This window comes from Carassius auratus, chromosome 40 (genome assembly GCF_003368295.1).
Source record: "Carassius auratus strain Wakin chromosome 40, ASM336829v1, whole genome shotgun sequence".
In the NCBI taxonomy this organism is placed as follows: domain Eukaryota; kingdom Metazoa; phylum Chordata; class Actinopteri; order Cypriniformes; family Cyprinidae; genus Carassius; species Carassius auratus.
Window position 1 is genome coordinate 11,538,945 of NC_039282.1, and position 17,593 is coordinate 11,556,537.

At 35.5% G+C, this 17,593-nt stretch overlaps 1 protein-coding gene across 10 annotated transcripts in view; it reads left to right on the plus strand.

The window, feature by feature from the left end:
- LOC113058573 (teneurin-4-like) overlaps positions 1 to 17,593 on the plus strand; it is a 231,987-nt gene that overhangs the window by 71,193 nt on the left and 143,201 nt on the right. For 9 of the 10 annotated variants that reach the window (XM_026226597.1, XM_026226591.1, XM_026226590.1 and 6 more), the window contains exons 2-3: positions 9,081 to 9,357; positions 12,858 to 13,130. In XM_026226597.1, the coding sequence (XP_026082382.1) occupies positions 9,135 to 9,357; positions 12,858 to 13,130 (496 nt within the window). In that variant the 5' untranslated portion in view covers positions 9,081 to 9,134. Of the gene's footprint in view, positions 1 to 9,080; positions 9,358 to 12,857; positions 13,131 to 17,593 lie in introns of those variants that run through there. The other variant, XM_026226592.1, reaches the window with a different exon arrangement.

Genomic DNA, 17,593 nt, shown 5'->3' on the forward strand with positions numbered 1-17,593 from the left:
TTAAAATTGAGGTCATCTTAAAAAGATTAAATTCATCAAAAGTGACAATAAAGACTTTTATATTGTTTTCAAAAATATATATTTTTAATATTCATCAAAGATTCCTCAAAAAAAAGTATCAAAATCTTAAAGGGAACCCGTTTTGTCCAATGTGTCATTAATCAGTTGCAAAATTATCCTCTTCGCTAGTGTGCCAGCAGTGCCAAACAAGTCTGGAAATGTTCTCTTTTTGTGTCTGTGTTTTGGACCAGCAAACCATATTGATTGGCATAATGCTCTGAAAGGTTTCTATGCTATATGCAGTGTCATTTAATCACCAAAAACAATTAAGAATGTTGACAAATCAAGGAGCTAACAGTTCAACAGATAGATTACCACGCTTGCATTCAGAACTCAATAGCTTCACTTTCACACTGTCTCTCACACACACACGCACAACCACACACACTAATTGTAACAAGAATAGGCCGAAACTATTTGCATATAGATAGCACCCTTTCATCTCAGTCATAGTAGGAGGGCTCCATAAGCCACCAGTCCGGGACATGGAGCTCAGATAATACCACAGCAGGACTGGGACCTGGTATCGCCCTGCCTGCTCTCTGTAGGGACTCTATACTCCTAGTCTTGGGCTCTTTTATGGTAAATTGCTATACTGGTTGATGCATATATGAATTAATAGAGAGAAGTAAAATTATACAACATAGTAACACTTTCCTCTTGACTATCAAACCATGAAACATTTTGTACATGGTATACAATAATATTCTTTGAAAGCTATTTTTATTAGCATTTTTATTACATCTGAAATTATGTATTTTCTGATGGAAATGACATTCAAAACATACCGTATTTGGTATAAAATTGTTGAAGATACTGTAGATGGTTCGCACTCTGAAAGACTAGACAAAGTATTTAACAAAAAGAATCAATCATTTATTTAGAGCAAGAGCAGACGTTTCAGCCATCCAGCTATTCTCAATGCTCATAATGAATGAACCACAGACATGCAGTCAATTAATACCTGATAGATAATCAGGAAACAAGTAACAGGTGCAAAGGGAGGGGCTTCAGCCCAGACCCAGAGAACCAGTGAAAACACAATTCTTTTAATAGAAAAGTTAACAATATTTATCTCTAAAAAAAGAATAAAGGCATTTACAGAAAACATGAATAGTTTATCTCTTCATTCATCCCTTTCGGGAAAAGGCTGTTGAGTTCAAAAATCCAAAAAGATTCTCTATGTAGCAGTTTTTTTATCTACATCACCACCTCTTCTTTTAGGCAAAACTCTTTCAATGCCCAGAAATTTCAGGTCAGAAATTTCATGCTTAGCTAGTTGAAAATGTTGGGAAACAGACAAAGTTGCATCACATCTCCTGATTGCACTCAAGTGTTCCAAAATTCTTGTTCGTAAAGCCCTGATAGTTTTGCCTACAAACAATAATGGGCCAGGGCAGATCAAAATGTACACCACGTGAGTAGATTTACATGTAATCAATTGCTTGATTTTATATATCTTACGTGTGTGCGGATGTGTGAAAGATTGGAGTTTAAGGTAATGTATACAGGAAGTGCAACTTTTGCATGGAAAATTACCCTGGGCATTAGAAAGAGTACCAGAAGGAGGCGTTGCAGTATCAGCATGGACCAGCCTATCTCTAAGGTTTGAGCTTCTAGAAAAGACACAGAGGTAAATTTTGAAAAAGTCCATTCAGTTGATAGTCACTTTTAATTATATGCCAATGAGAATTAACAATGTTTCTAATTTCTCTGCTCAAAGGACTATGGGTCAGTTTTAGAATGCAGCGGTTCTCATTTTGTTTGGAGACCAAATTAGACGAATGTGTACCAGAGGCACGTACTTTGTTTAGTGCTGTATCAAGCCAATTGTTGGGATATCCCCTAGATTTAAAATCTCTATATAGAAGTCTTGCTTTTACCTCAAAGTCATTTTTGTCAGAGCAGATACGATGCAAACTGGTGAACTGACTGAAAAATAATAAATAATAATAATAAAATTGTTGACCAATTTGTCCTGCTGAGGCTTATTTATTAGCTAGCATGTTAAATATTCCACACTTTTTGTATTACATGATCAAGTTAGAGCTTGGAAATTATGTATTAAAAAATATTTCCTCAAAGTCGATAGCTCTTTAATGTTAAAGGGGGGGTGAAATGCTCGTTTTCACTCAATATCCTGTTAATCTTGAGTACCTATAGAGTAGTACTGCATCCTTCATAACTCCAAAAAGTCTTTAGTTGTATTATATTTATAAGAGAAAGATAGTCTGTACCGATTTTTCCCGGAAAAACACGACCGGCTGGAGGCGTGACGTGTGGGCGGAGCTAAAGAAGCTTTTGCGTTGAGAGCGTTTGGGAGCTGTGACATTACCGTGAGGGAAAAAACATCCAAAACAAAACGTGGCTAACAGTCAGATTCAGCCGTAAATTTATGATCCAGAATCAGATCCAGAGGCTGAAATTTAACAAGAGCATCAGCAACGACGTCTCTATGTTAGGGCTGTGCAAAAAATCGAATGCGATTTTCATGTACATCTCATCAGTAAAGACGCTCCTGTAATTAGAAGTATATCTCCAGCACGTGTGTTCAGATCAGGGTTGCCAGGTTTTCACAACAATCCTGCCCAGTTGCTTCTCAAAACTAGCCCAATCCCGCTTCCGGAAGGTTCCCCGATAAAACATTGCTTCCCGGGGTTAAAATATACGTTTTTTAGCAGGGTTGCCTTGGTAAAATTCGCATTTTAGGGGCTAAATATCACGTTATTTGTATTGGGGTCGCTGTGACCCGCGGACATGAAAAACAACCACCACAGACTTGGCAACAGTGGTTGGCATTTACTACACCGAGCCGTAATTCACTGACAATCTACACAAAATCGATTTTAAAATCGCAGGAGATTCTTTGTCGATTTTGTAAACGATTTTGTGTTAGTTGTTGGTAGAAGCAATCCCAATATCAATAACGTGATATTTAGCCCCTAAAATGCTAATTTTATCGGGGAACCTCCCGGAAACACGATTGGGCTATTTTTGGACTAGTTTTATGAAGCAACTGTGCAGGATTTGTTGTGAAAACCTGGCAACCCTGATCTGAACGCACATGCTGGAGATATACTTCTAATTACAGGAGCATCTTTACTGATGAGAGGTGCATGAAAATCGCATTCAATTTTTTGCACAGCCCTAGTATGTATTGAAACTGTATATATTTGCTTAGCGGTTTTGGAAAATGACTAAGTTCCACTTTATGTCGTTTTTTTTTTTTTTTTTTTTTTGCTGTACATGTGCAAAGTGCAGTTTGATGACAACATCGCATGTTGTTTACTTGATGTGCTTACGTGCCGATTGCTAAGTTAACAACACCGAGATATTGGAAGCAGTTTTACTCACCGCCTGCGGTTCCAACACACGATCGTGACCCTTTTTCGTTGGGACTGCATTATCCTTAAGAAATAAACGATGTGCAAATCTGGCATCAAACTGGTCCTTGTTTGTAAAACAAGCATCTTCAAAATGCAGGGAACAAACAAAAACACTTGCACAACTCCGTTGATGTTCTGTAAAAATAAACTCCATCCACTGGTCCCTTAATGCTTTTTTTTTTTTTTTTTTTTTTTTTTTTGGTAATCTGTGCAGGGTTGTCTTGCCCTGACAACCAAAAACACACTTCTTTTGTGACATTTCGTGACCCTCTCGCTCTGCTCCGTGAATGTCTGTGCTCTCAGTGCTCTGCTATATGGGAGCGTGCGCTCTTCCGGGAGACGTGCCCTTAGGACCCATATAAGGAAATTCCGCTCCATCTTACGTCACACAGAGCCATACTCGAAAAAAAAAAAAAAAAAAAACTTTCCGAAACTTGTGACAAACCGGAAGAGGTATTTTTGGAACAAAAATACTCCTTCAAATGTACAACTTAATTTTTGAAACTTTGTCCATGTTTAGCATGGGAATCCAACTCTTTAACAGTGTAAAAAACTCAGTATGCATGAAATAGCATTTCACCCCCCTTTAATACATTGTTGTTGTTAAAAATAAAGTTATTTTATTAATAAAAGACTTAGTATGCACGAAATAGCATTTCACCACCCCCCCACATAACATAAAAAATGTTATGTGGTGAAATGACTGTAATGGAAAATACCTTTCATTTCTAAACATTTCTGTTAGAAAATCGTCAAATATTTCATCTTGCTTTGTCATAATTGCACACGGTTATTTCTCCAATTTTTGAACTTACAGCTTTATTAGAAATATTAAACAACTGTACATTGAATTCTCTTTCTCTCTTTTCATCTCAAGCTCCAAAGAAACTGTTGTGTTTTGCTGGTAAAGTACACAGACATTTTAAAACTTTTAAAAAGTAACATTTGTTAGTTATAATAATAATAATAATAATAATAATAATAATAATAATAATAATAAACAACCTTTGGAACATAAAAGTTGAAGAAACATCCATAAATCAAAGTTCCTTGGTATTACCAACATAATCTAACTCCTATTATACATCTGACTCTTGTTGGCATAAAACACCCACATTTAATGCTCCTTCATCAATTCCCAATGGATAAAGACCTTCATTGCAAAACATTTAATATGGCTTTAAAACTAGAAATAATGTATGTCCTATTACAGCAGAGAAAGCAATTTTGAATGCTATTTCATGATGACTTTAATGACATTTAACCAAGACCCTATTTCCTCCATAGCAGATGTTCAAACATGCATTGTTTTCCTGATCCATATGTTGAGGTGTCAGAATGTCATGTAAATCCCTTTTCAGAAACAACTCATAAGGGTTTTTTTTTAAATTATTATTATGCTATTTTTGGCTTGGAGTGTGCAGGAATATTTTTCGATTACAGACTGATCGATAGCATTGAATGTATGAGGAAACTGATACCTGAGCAGCAGATTTTTTTTGTGGATATGCTATTTGCTGCTTTCCCCAGAGTGCTTTGCTGCAGCTGTGTTTAAAATGAAGGGACATCAAAGGAAACGAAGCGAATCCTGAACAACAGAGAGTGTTTTTTCTCTAATTTCATTAAACCACTGAATACTCAAGAATATTGTTTCATTTGTTCAATTGCAGCTTACAGAATAAAGCTGCCAAGATCAATATATAAGCTTGCCAGTTTTAACAATATACAGGTATATAATTTCAAAAAAAAAAAAAAAAAAGGCAAATTGATCAATAAATGAGTTATAGGTTAATAAGGGGTACTGTCAGAATATATTGATTGCTTGGTGTAGCCCCGCCTACAGCTCCACATAATTGCATTTTAAACACAAAATATGTCTTGTTTGGCTGTTGTTGTAACAAACTGCATTGCCTTTTTCAGTGTGCATCTGGAACAAACACACTGTACACTAGGGCTGCACGATATTACGATATAAAAAATGACATTGCAATATTTTATTTTTCTGCGATATATATTGCGATATGAAATCTAATAAATTTTTTTCTTACAAACAAAAATGGGGTCAGCACACTTACATTCTCATTTTAATTGATTTAAACATCGACACCATTGTGTCAATTGATTAATATGCGCGATGCGCGAGGGAGAGAGCAAGACATCGGTCGTGTTGTTTGAAGACGGTGAGCGTGCGGCCATCTCTCTCTCTCTCTCCCTCTCTCTCGCTCTCTCTCTTGTGCGCGCTCTCTCTCTCGCGCTCTCCGCGAATCACATTCGTCAAGGGCTGTGGAGCAGCTGCCCGTACAGTTAATGAATAACGGATCAATTACGACAGCCTACATTGCACATCCTGCGATGTGACTATCGTGAATTTGTACATCGCGATATCGATGCTTAAACGACACATTGTGCAGCTGTACACTACTATTCAAAATTTGGTTTCAGTAAGATTAATACTTTCATTCAGCATGGACATATTAAATAAAAAAATGTGACCGTAAAAACTTTATTATGTTCATCAAATAAACTATTCTAAAGAAATAAATAAGTTTGGGATTGTTAAAAAGGGTGGTGGTGGTGGGGGGGGGTGTATTAACTACAGTAGATAACCATATATAAAAAAATAAATAAATAAATAAAACACCTCGGTTGTCTGATTTATTTCTTATATATTGTGTCCCCAGTTCAGCAAATCCAAGGACAGAAATCAGTCTTTTTTTCAGCTTTATTTATTCATATCTGGTGGGTTTTTTGTTTTTGTTTTGTTTTTTGGCCCACCAAAGGGATCCTGAGATTAGGTAGGAGCTGACATCTCTGACTTTTTTCCCCTGATTATTCATACAGCTTAACCACACTATCATAGAAAAACACAGAGAGAGCAAAAATAGTTTGGTCTTGAAGTTCTTCATAGAGAAATGTCAGTCAAACGCATCTTCCCTTTCACAGACATGTATTTGCACTAGACGTCAGCTGTCAAAGCGTAAGTGACGGCTGTTGCTTCGTTGAAAAGATGGAACGCGTTCCCATGGCCCCAAAGGTACACCCTTGTACACACGGGACCCCGGATATTCAGGAGCGTGGCATATGCGCAGAATCTCCACACTACGTGGCGATTTAATTGAAGCGAGGCTTTTGGGAATTAAAACAATGCACTTTAACAAAAGCCCTTCAATTGCTGCCATAAAGGCTCTTTTGTCTCTGTATGAATTAGCATAAGCTAGACGATTCTTTCTAAATGCTAAAAAAATGAGTAACCTAAAAGCAAATGTTTTGGAGATTCCGGCCCGGCAGCTGAAGTGCTCTTGCGGGTCTTTTAGAAGAAAAGCAGTTTTAGTCCACAGCGGAGGTCCTGGAGCAGAGGTCTCCAAGTCATTAATCACGATCATCTTTTCAGCTGCCAGTCCATACAAAAGATGACCCCGACTCCATAATGGGCTTGGCAATAAAGAGGCTGTTCAATGGGGGGTTAGATCTAGTTTACTGTGGATTATTGCGGGAGCACAACACATTTATATTACAGTGGTCTTAAAGAGCTTATCTGCTGGGAAATGCTGAGAGCGAGTCGGCCATATTGTCTCACTCAAACTGTTGTTTTTTGTTTTTGCTTTAAGAGAATATAAAACCTAATTCCATTATGATTAAGCCTTCTATTTTTGATGTGTGGGTTGCCTTTTTTTTTTTTTTTTTTTTTTTTTTTTTTTTTTAAGCTAATAAATTGAGATTGTGGTCAATCTCGCAAAGCAATATCAAGGCTCATATTTAACCTAAAAATAAAAATAAAATAAAATGATAAATAAATAAATATATATTTAATAATAATAATAATAATAATGTGTAGGCAAAATCATCTTATGCAAAACATTATTTTCTTCTTTTTTTATGTTAAATATGAGCCTTGATATTCCTTTGTGAGATTGTCTCATTATTTAATTATTTTACACATAATTATCATCACTGTGATATTTTTTTTTTCACATTACACTAATAAAAATTATCCTGTCTGATGTAAAAGATTTTTCTAAATGGAAAATAAAATGTAGATATTTAATCCAGTTCAGCATTATCCATACTTGTACTTTAATAACCGAATAATATATAATTTTAATCCACATTTGTTCACTACTAAATTACTTGCATGACAATTACTGTAATCTTAAAAAAAATACTGTAGCAAGTAACCCAATGTTAGACTTTGTTAAACCAGTTTTTTTCCCCTGTGTTTAATTGTTTCATTTTTTTTTTTTTTATTACTGTTCGCTTCTATAATCGCCATAACTTTATTTTAACTTTATTCGTCATAACATTACTTTAAATTCATTGTCTTTACTGTAATAAATGAAATGAAATTAATTAGTATTAAATATTAAATGCATGCATTAAAAATGATATATTTGATACAATTCATCATTCTAGCATGATCTATACTCATACAACATAAATGCATGAATACAACAAAACATCGTTAGTGCTTCACATTATAAGCAATACGTTATTGTTTTTTTTTTTTTTTTTTTAGTTTTGTTTTTTACTTACAAGGAGGTAGTCAACAATAATGTTATAATACCGAGAATATGCTTCGTTTTGTTTAATTTTTTTTTCTAAATGTATCCTAGCTGTGTCCTTTATTTGCGTGAGACATTTTTATTGTTTTTTCTGTTTTTAACAGCACACTGCACGCTCTATCAGCGGCTGCAGTAAATGAAATGCTGGTCTAAAATGTCTGAAGACTGCACGGCCTGCGGTTCAATCCATTACAGATAGTAAACCTTGTATTGTCAGAAACTCCTGATGTGGATCTGAGCTGGCGTCCAGGAAATGAACTGAATCAAACAGGGGAACCTCACTATCTTAAGTGAGCCTGAGAGAAAACAATGACCCAACTTCTAATCAACTTCATAAATCCACTTTGACATGTTTAAGTCCTCCTCCGCTGCTCCAGTTCAAAATCAGGAGACATATAAATCGATGTCAGGTTGTGTGATCTCACAGTGGCACTGTGCGCCTACACTAATATATTTCTCTCCACGCCGCCATTTTGTCTTTAACACTATGCTACAAAGTGTCATTTAGTTACAGAGAGGCATGCATTATTGCGTACAAGCTTGCATTCTGAAGGACTAATGTTTCTCACAATGCTGTTTGCTGTGTAATGAAGATTTTAGGATGAGGCTGGAATGTTAATGAGGCAGATGACGATGTAGACGATGTTAATTTACCTTGTTGTGCATTTTTTCAGCTTTGTCAACTCTTACAGAGAAACCATATGAACTTCACATGTTAAAATCACATGCAAAATATGTGAAACACATGTGAAACACACATGACGTGGTTTTGGAATATTTTCATGATGAAATGTGTGAAACCCATGTTAACAAATGTGGATGCGTGTGGAATTTTTTTTTTTTTATTTTTTTTTTTGTAATAGTAAAAGCTGCTATTTTTAAACTATAGTCCTTTAGGGTCTTGTCACCAAAAAGTCAGCTGAAAAAATATCTCACCTGCCTGTCATGCAGAATGGCACATTAAAATACAACTTTTGAACAGTAGTGAGGTTTAAGCTTTTGTTGTAGGTTTAGCTGCTAAAAGCGGTATTCATGCTAAGCAAGTCTTTCTGTCCCCATCTGTGTCCTCTTGCAGAATCATACGGACTGAATTGGCTTCTTTGATGTTAAGACAAGAGACAAGGTTGCCATGGAAGTGAAAGAACGCAGACCCTACCGCTCCTTGACCTCCAGGCGGGACACGGAGCACCTGTACACCAGCTCCTCAGCTGACAGTGAGGACGGCAAGCTCAACCCCAAGTCCTACAGCTCCAGCGAGACCCTCAAAGCTTTTGACCAGGACTCCCGATTGGGCTATGGCAGCCGGGTCAAAGATGTGGTGCACCATGAAGCCGATGAGTTCAGCAGGCAAGGTGAGCAGGACTATATTTCAAATGTGGGATCTTCCCGGTGCATTTTAAAACAGAATTGTGTCATTTCTGTGCCATTAGCACTGCCAATGCAATTCAAAGACGGGGAAGAATTGCCTGGTAGAATTGCACTTAAGTCTGTGTGGGTTATGGTTTTGCTCGGGCTCCGGTTTGGTTTGTATTTGCTGTGAAAGCAATCCGGCCTAATTTGCAGAAGTGAACTGTTATTGATGACATTATAATTTGCCTATTAAAGTATAATGCATTTCTGATTGCTGCATGTCTCAACAGAATTTACCTTCGGCCAGCAGCCTGCATTTTTCATATCTGTTTTACAGCAGAAAGACACAAAATCCATTCTGTGCATAAAAAGACTCGCCCTCATGTTGTTCCAAACTAAATACTGTTCTTTTTTCTGAGGAACACAAATACATAATTTTTATGTCCATGCTGCTCTTTTCCATACAACGGTTATTGGCGACCAGGGGCTTTCAGACTCCCAAAAAAGAAACTTAAAAGCACCACGGTAGTGGTGCACATGACTTGTGTGCTTTATTTCAAGTCTTCCAATGTTGTGCAATAGCTTTGTTTTAGAACAGGCTGAAATTTGTTCCTCCTCATACCCAAAATCAGAGATGAATTAACAGTTAAAAATGTATCCTATTTTCCATTGGAAAATTTGGATTGATGTGGTTGTCACCAAACTTGTCACCTTAAAATTACATTCTTCTTCTTCTTCTTCTTCTTCTTCTTCTTCTTCTTCTTCTTCTTCTTCTTCTTCTTCTTCTTCTTCTTCTTCTTCTTCTTCTTCTTCTTATTATTATTATTATTATTATTATTATTATTATTATTCTTATTAATTTTATTAAATAAAAAAAATCAGATTTTACAGTACTATTGCAATAGTACGTAGTGATTTTTTAGTATTGCATATTAAATATATCATTTCTTTAATAATCCATTTAATTTTAATCTGTTTCATTTTTAGAATAAATTATTAAATAATAAATATTAATACTACATATTAATACTATACTAGCTGTAGTATTACTAAATAATACTAATTAATTTGATTATATATTTGTAATGTTTTAGATTTTACAGTATAATAATATTATTACTGTAGTATATTGTATTTAATATATTTAATTTTTTTTATTGATTTGTATTTTTTTATAAAATATAAATATTTTAATACAAATACTACTATTACTACTACTACTACTACTACTACTACTACTACTACTACTACTAATAATAATAATAATAATAATAATAATAATAATTTACTATTATTACTATTATTATTATTATTATTACTATTATTATTAATAATTTTATTATTATTAAATTTATTATTGTTGTTGTTATTATTATTGTTATTATTATTATTAGTATTATTATTGCTATTATTAATGTATAGCCATGTTTAATGGGCTCCATAAAAACAACAGTGTGAAGGTAGAAACAAAGAGAGAGAGATATTATTCTTATTTTTTTAAGCTTTTAAAATCAATTGATACATTAAACTTTACTGAGTTTTTAACCCTAAGGGACTGCTATTGCTAAAAAATAAATAAAATAAAATAAAAATAAAACATAATAAATAAAGTAAAAACACAAAAACAAAAAAAACATGAAAATCTGAAAGATTTTTTCAGCCTGATGATTCCCCTAAATGAAGTGAATTAAAACTTTTAATGCCAAGAATGCAATTAAATCTTAATCACCTCTGATACATGACCTGTGCTTATTAGTTTCTTTTGAAGTGTGGAACGCTGCACCCTTGATCATTTTACTTGCCTGATTCATATCAAAGCACATATCTAGTCCATGTACTTGTTAACATGAGACAAACTATCATATGCTTTGGGGGAGCTCCCCTCGCAGACTCGAGATCCACAGCACATCTTTCAGATACGCTTGAGGGACTGATTGCATTCGAGCAATTAAGAGAAACTGCGGCGATGATTCGATCCACCGCTAATATATCCCAGCCGTGCTGAAAAGCTGTATCTAAAACCAGAGAGATAAAAGGAAAGCTGAATGCGGTGTTGTAGCTTTGCCATTAGCGTTCTGGGACTTTAATGAGAGGGGGGTGCCGTGAATGCTGATTCGCTGATGTCTTTTATGACCTTCTAATGTGTCCAGTTGATGGTGACCTGAAAAAAATAGCCACTTCCCCTCCATGAATACTAAATGCATTGTTGCTAACACGCTAACTATTATCGCGTTCACTCTCGGGCATAAATCTCTAATTTTCCATTGGCTTCTTTTAAACGGCTTCCTCTTTCTTGTACCTTTTCGACTTTACCAGGCACAAGTGCACTTTGAATATGATGTTTACTGAGTTGTTGCACACTCAAGTGGGTTAGAGTGTTTCATTTTGAATCTAAACTTCCCATAGGCTTTCCAAGTTGATTAAATATCGGCTAGTTTCATATATTGCATGTTCTCTGTAATATTTGATGCCATACAGTATATGAAATCAAGTGCTCTGTAAAAGATGTTGTTGTGATAAATAGTAACGATTATGAAACCCTAATGAGCTGCCTACTTAGTGTTTTAAGACGTCATAGTAGGGCTGCACGATATTGGGAAAAAATGGCATTGCGATATCTTTTTTTCTGCAATATATATTGCGATATTAAATCAAATAAATTTTTTTCTTACAAACAAAAATGGGGTCAGCACACTTACATTCTCATTTTAAATGATTTAAACATCGACACCATCGTGTCAATTGATTAATATGCGCGAGGGAGAGAGAGCAAGACAGCGCTCGTTGTTGTTTGAAGACTATCTCACGTGCCCTCTCTCTCGCGCTCTCGCTCTATCTCACGCACTCTCTCTATCTCTCTCGCACACGCACTCTCTCGCGCGCGCTCTCTCTCGCTCTATCTCTCTCTCTCTCGCGTGCTCTCTCTCTCTCTGTCCTGTCAAAACTTTCACTCTATGATGGTTAAGCTGTGCAATTAATCCGCGAATCACATTCGTCAAGGGCTGTGGAGCAGCTGGCCCGTACAGTTAATGAATAACGGATCAACTACGACAGCCTACATCGCACATCCTGCGATGTGACTATCGTGAATTTGTACATCGCGATATCGATGCACGACACATCGTGCAGCCCTACGTCATAGTTTCACATTTTAGCCCAAAGCTGTTCTGAATGGAAGGCTACACAGTTAATCCCAAAATATACTTAACTTTTGACGGCAATGCTTAGCATATACTGTATGTACAACACTACTACTAAAATGAAAATACTAATTATTGCTATTCATTATTATTATTATTATTAGAACTTTCTATCATTGCTTAATCTTTGACCTTAATGTAGGTTTTTGTAAAAAGGTTTTTACATTATTGTAAAAAAAAAAAAAAGAAAATGTAATGAAATGAGATGTGGAAACGGAATAGGATTTTTACATGCAGTCTGTTCTTGTATGCATAACACAGGTTGTATTTTCTCTCATTTTGTCCTTGTGTGTTTGTATCAGGGACGGACTTCTCTCTCAGAGACCTGGCTTTTGGAGAACCCATGCCGCCCCATATGGCAGCATACAGGACAGAAATGGGCCTTCCCCACCGCGACTACTCTGTGAGTGTGGGATCAGACGCTGACACAGAAACGGATGGCATCATGTCCCCCGAGCATGCTGTCCGACTCTGGGGCCGGAGTAACACCAAATCCGGCCGCAGCTCTTGCCTTTCCAGCAGAGCAAACTCTAACCTCACCCTTACTGACACCGAGCATGAAAACACAGAAAACGGTGAGTTCAAATGTCTGTATGCTGTCTTCATGACTGAGAGCTGGATTACGGTGCCAGGCACAGAGGGATGTCTCCAGTTTAGCACCACGTCAGTTCAGATTGAATGTGTGATGCCCCTTTTATATCAGAGTCAAAGTCTACATATAGAAATCATGTGTGGTTTGGAGAGGTGGATTTTGTGACATTCTAGTTTGTTTTTTTTAAATGCTCTTCTGCAATGATATTCTACTTAAAAATATCTCATGAATGCTTATTTATGGAAATGCAATGTGTAGCAGCATACAAACTCCACAATCACGGGAAGGAGGAGGCGGGAACCGGCGGGCATTCAAAATGAAAACTTTAATAAGAAAATTAACTCAAAACAGCACGATAGTCCCTCGTGCACAAACAAAACCAAAACACAAAATCCATCCGTCCGTCCGTCCGTCCATCCATCCATCCTTCCTTCCTTCCTTCCTTCCTTCTAAAAGCTTTCAGACATTTTGTTTTAAATGACTCTTGAAGATCAAATGCCAGGTTCAAATTCAGGTTGCCTACAAAAAACAACAAACAACAAATTGTTAGACTGAACTTTCTGTTAGGCCATGTCTTTGAGACTTCTAATATTTTTTTAATTTTTATTATCTGGCGACTTCTCTTATATAAAAATTTGGATTTTATTCAGTGCTCTGTTATATCACAAATGGATTACATTTATTATTAATAAAGTAATTATAGTATGATGCATGAAAGTCTCTGCTACCTTTTGATTGGCCAGTGGTAAACTGTAATTCAGTATCTAATTCTAAGCAATGAGCAACAATATACAATATATGTAACAGGTTTTTTTATTCTTTTTTTTTTTTTTTACTAAATTTTTACCACATTCTTAATCGCAGTGTGATTGCAGAGTGCAACAACAACAACAACAAAACACCTGTAACACATTAATTTTTTTATTAAGTTTATATATATATATATATATATATATATATATATATATATATATATATATATATATATATATATATATATATATATATATATAAATATATATATATATATATATATATATATATATATATATATATATATATATATATATATATATAAATTGTTTGATAATAAACAATATAACCAGTTCTTCCCTAAAATAATATAGTTAAGTGATGAACTATCCACATGTAACCGCAGTAAAAATCACATATTTAGCATTTTTCACTAATAATCTCCAAGGCATGTCTATACGCTGGAGCTAGTCGAGGTCAGATGCTTTCTGATCAGATTAGTGGCCCAAACAGAGTTAAAAGCCTTCCTGGATGCATCCTCCTCAAGCTCAGTGCTTCCATATTATCCCCAAGGGCCCAATGAGTGTTGTTGGTTTGCATAGAAGGTCACATTGTACTGAGACAGTGTCACAGTAAAACTCGTCAGGAGCAGGGCCTGATTATGCTAGAGAAACCACTCAGTGAAACTACTGGAATATATGGAAAATATCAGCATGAAATACAGAGTCTGTTATAAAGTAAGAACTTTCCAGGGAATGGAAATGTTAGCTGTTTATATCATGTGTTAATAATATAAACATTTATTAAACCAGTATAAGCATTTCTTGAAATTGAATAATACAATTAACCTTTTGAAAAACTGCAGTTAAATTATGTTTCATGAATGGCCTTTCAGTTGTGCTGACTAGCAGACTTCAGAGGACTTAAAAATTATTTTATTTTGTATTAATTATTTAAAAAATCATGAACAATGAACAATGTATTTATTAGTGTTTACTCATCTTTGTTAATGCAAATGAAAATACAGTAGTTCATTGTTGGTTAAATATTAGTTCACAGTGCATTCACTAATGTTCACAAGCATAACTTTTGAAATTAGTACATTTTGAAATTTACATTAGCTAAGTTCATGTTCATTAGCTTGTTAATGCTTAGATCATGTTAACTAAAGTAGTTAACTAATGTTAACTAATGAACCTCATTGTAAAGTGTAACCATTTCATTTTATTATTTTCATAGCATTACTTTTACTCATAGAATTACATTTCTGCACACAGCTTTTCTCATTCATTCGTGATATCTCAAATTATGCAGTTTGAGGAGAGTCGTGCTTTATCTTTTATTTCTTAAGCAATCTAATGTTCAAATTTTTTTTGGCAGGTGATAAAAAAAAAGAAAAAAAAAGAAAAAAAAATGTAAATCTAGAGACCAGAGTATTATTGAGATTTGGGCTCTTTTGACCACCTGGCAATGTTCTTTGGTGTCTGGACCTAAACCATTTTGTGGATATCCTCTATCACAAGCCTTGACTTTTTGAGAGAAAAATGTGATCTTTCTTCAAGATTTCTAGCATTTAAACGTTTGAGTTTGGCACTCTTTGTACCCACAGTCTAGTTGAGACTTAATCACACTCTTGTTTACAATGTACATATTCACTGCCAAACTCTGATAGTGACTCTAACAGCCTTTAGAAATCACACATCAAGGGCCCGGCAGTGAAACACTAATTGCCTTTTGCTCCACAGTCTCCCTGAGAGCCTATAAATAGTCTGTTTTGCACTGTAGCCAGCGTCTTTTTAGCTTTTAGATTCTTATTTAAAACGACAGAGGTATTCTTTTGTGCTGCATCGCATTTTATGCACAGACGTCCGTGATGGACTTAAAAAGAAAATGGAATATGTCTGTCTGAACATCGTGAAACGCTGAGGTGAGGCTAATGCGCGTTAAACTGGATTTGATGACTGCGAAAAAGAAAATGCCCTCCATGTATATCTTTATTCACAGCTTTAGGCATCTGTTTGACTGTTGTAAATCAGACATAATTCAAAATTGCTTTTTATTCTGTTCATGCAAGCAGAAACTCCAGTTGTGTTCACTGTTTTTTTAACTCATGTTTAATAATGCTCACTTTAAAGGGCAAGCTAACTGAAACATTTTATCCAACTTTCTTGTGTTTTATCACTTTGAATTAAGACTAACACATACTAGTGTGTGTGTGTGTGTGTGTGTGTGTGTGTGTGTGTGTGTTTGTGTTTCTACAACCTGCTTATACTGACCCTCATGTCTAAGCAGATTTTCCCAGGCACTAACAATCTGGTCCATTGCTTAGTCATTTTGATCGGGCATAGGCAATTTTAGCAGCAAGCCAAACCTTGTTCTAGACATAAGGGCTAGATTCAATTAACTGCACTTTATGGTATTTACAAATGCTGCAAGCAATGGACTTCAAGTGCTGTTATTTTGTTCCATCCAATACATTTGAAGAATTTGTTCAGCCAGAACCTGCTCTCATGTAATTCCAACTATTTATTTCTTCATTTTTAGCATAGAACACAAAAAAAAAAAAAAAGATATTTTGAAGAATGTGCCGATCGCCCATTTCCACACAACTACAATTAATGGTTCTGGAGATTTCAAGCTTAAAAAGGATACAAAAGCATTCGTTTCACTTTATTTAATCTGTGAAAAATTTGTTTTCAGTGTGTGGGATTCGGTTCAGCATGGGCGACAGGGAAAACTGAGGTTGCATTGAACATAAGGATATTTTCAGCTACAGCCACATTACATGGTAGCATAGTGCGTGCTATTCAAAGTTTAGGTCATTAGTGTAAATCGAATGCAAATAAATGGAAGTTCACCAGCTCCAAATGACTGTGATGGTCGTATCTTAATTTGTTTATAATCTAAGGCTCATCTTAATGACATACTTCATCGATTTCTTCATTGGTGTGGCAAGGTGGTTAAATATTTGTGATAGAAAGCTGAATGTTAAGGGTTCAACTACCAGAAAGGGTAGTTCAATTAAAGGGGAAATTACTGGGACTTGATATAGTCACCAAGCCCTTAACCCCATTTTGCTCTACATCCTTCTTGTTACCATATTCTGCTTTGGGTAAGAATGTATCTCCTAAAAGGCCAATAACAATTAGGAGAGGATGATATAGTTAAAGTTAGTATTATAATAAATGCATTATTATACTTGTGGTTAGTAGTAGTAGTAGTAGTAGTAAAAGTATTCACCTCTGATAATCTAAACATGAGGTAAAATGTGCTCTGAGGTGAAAAGTGAATGGTGGCATGGTTTTCCTAGAGGAAGGACAATTATTTATTTTTTAATGCATGATTAAGCTGGTGCCATCCATCAGATTTTTCCCTGGGAGCTGTATAACAGATAGTGTTCCCATGTGATTGTGAGTTAATGGCTGTTATGGGGGCTTGGCACGCATGTTGAGCAATTGAGAAATGGAAGCTGATCAGTGGGAGAGGTGGATTAGCATTTCAACCTTTTGTTTCTTGCATTATGCGACTTCTTGCGGTTGTTTGTATAGGCTAAATTGACAGTTTCTTGCAGAATCAGGCATGTTGTGTCGGTTGTACTTTGAAAACGGTGGTGCAAACTTGAAGGGCGAAACAGATCAGAAGATCCGAAAAGAAGCTTGCGCATTGCACAATCTACACTTGCTCTCCCTTATT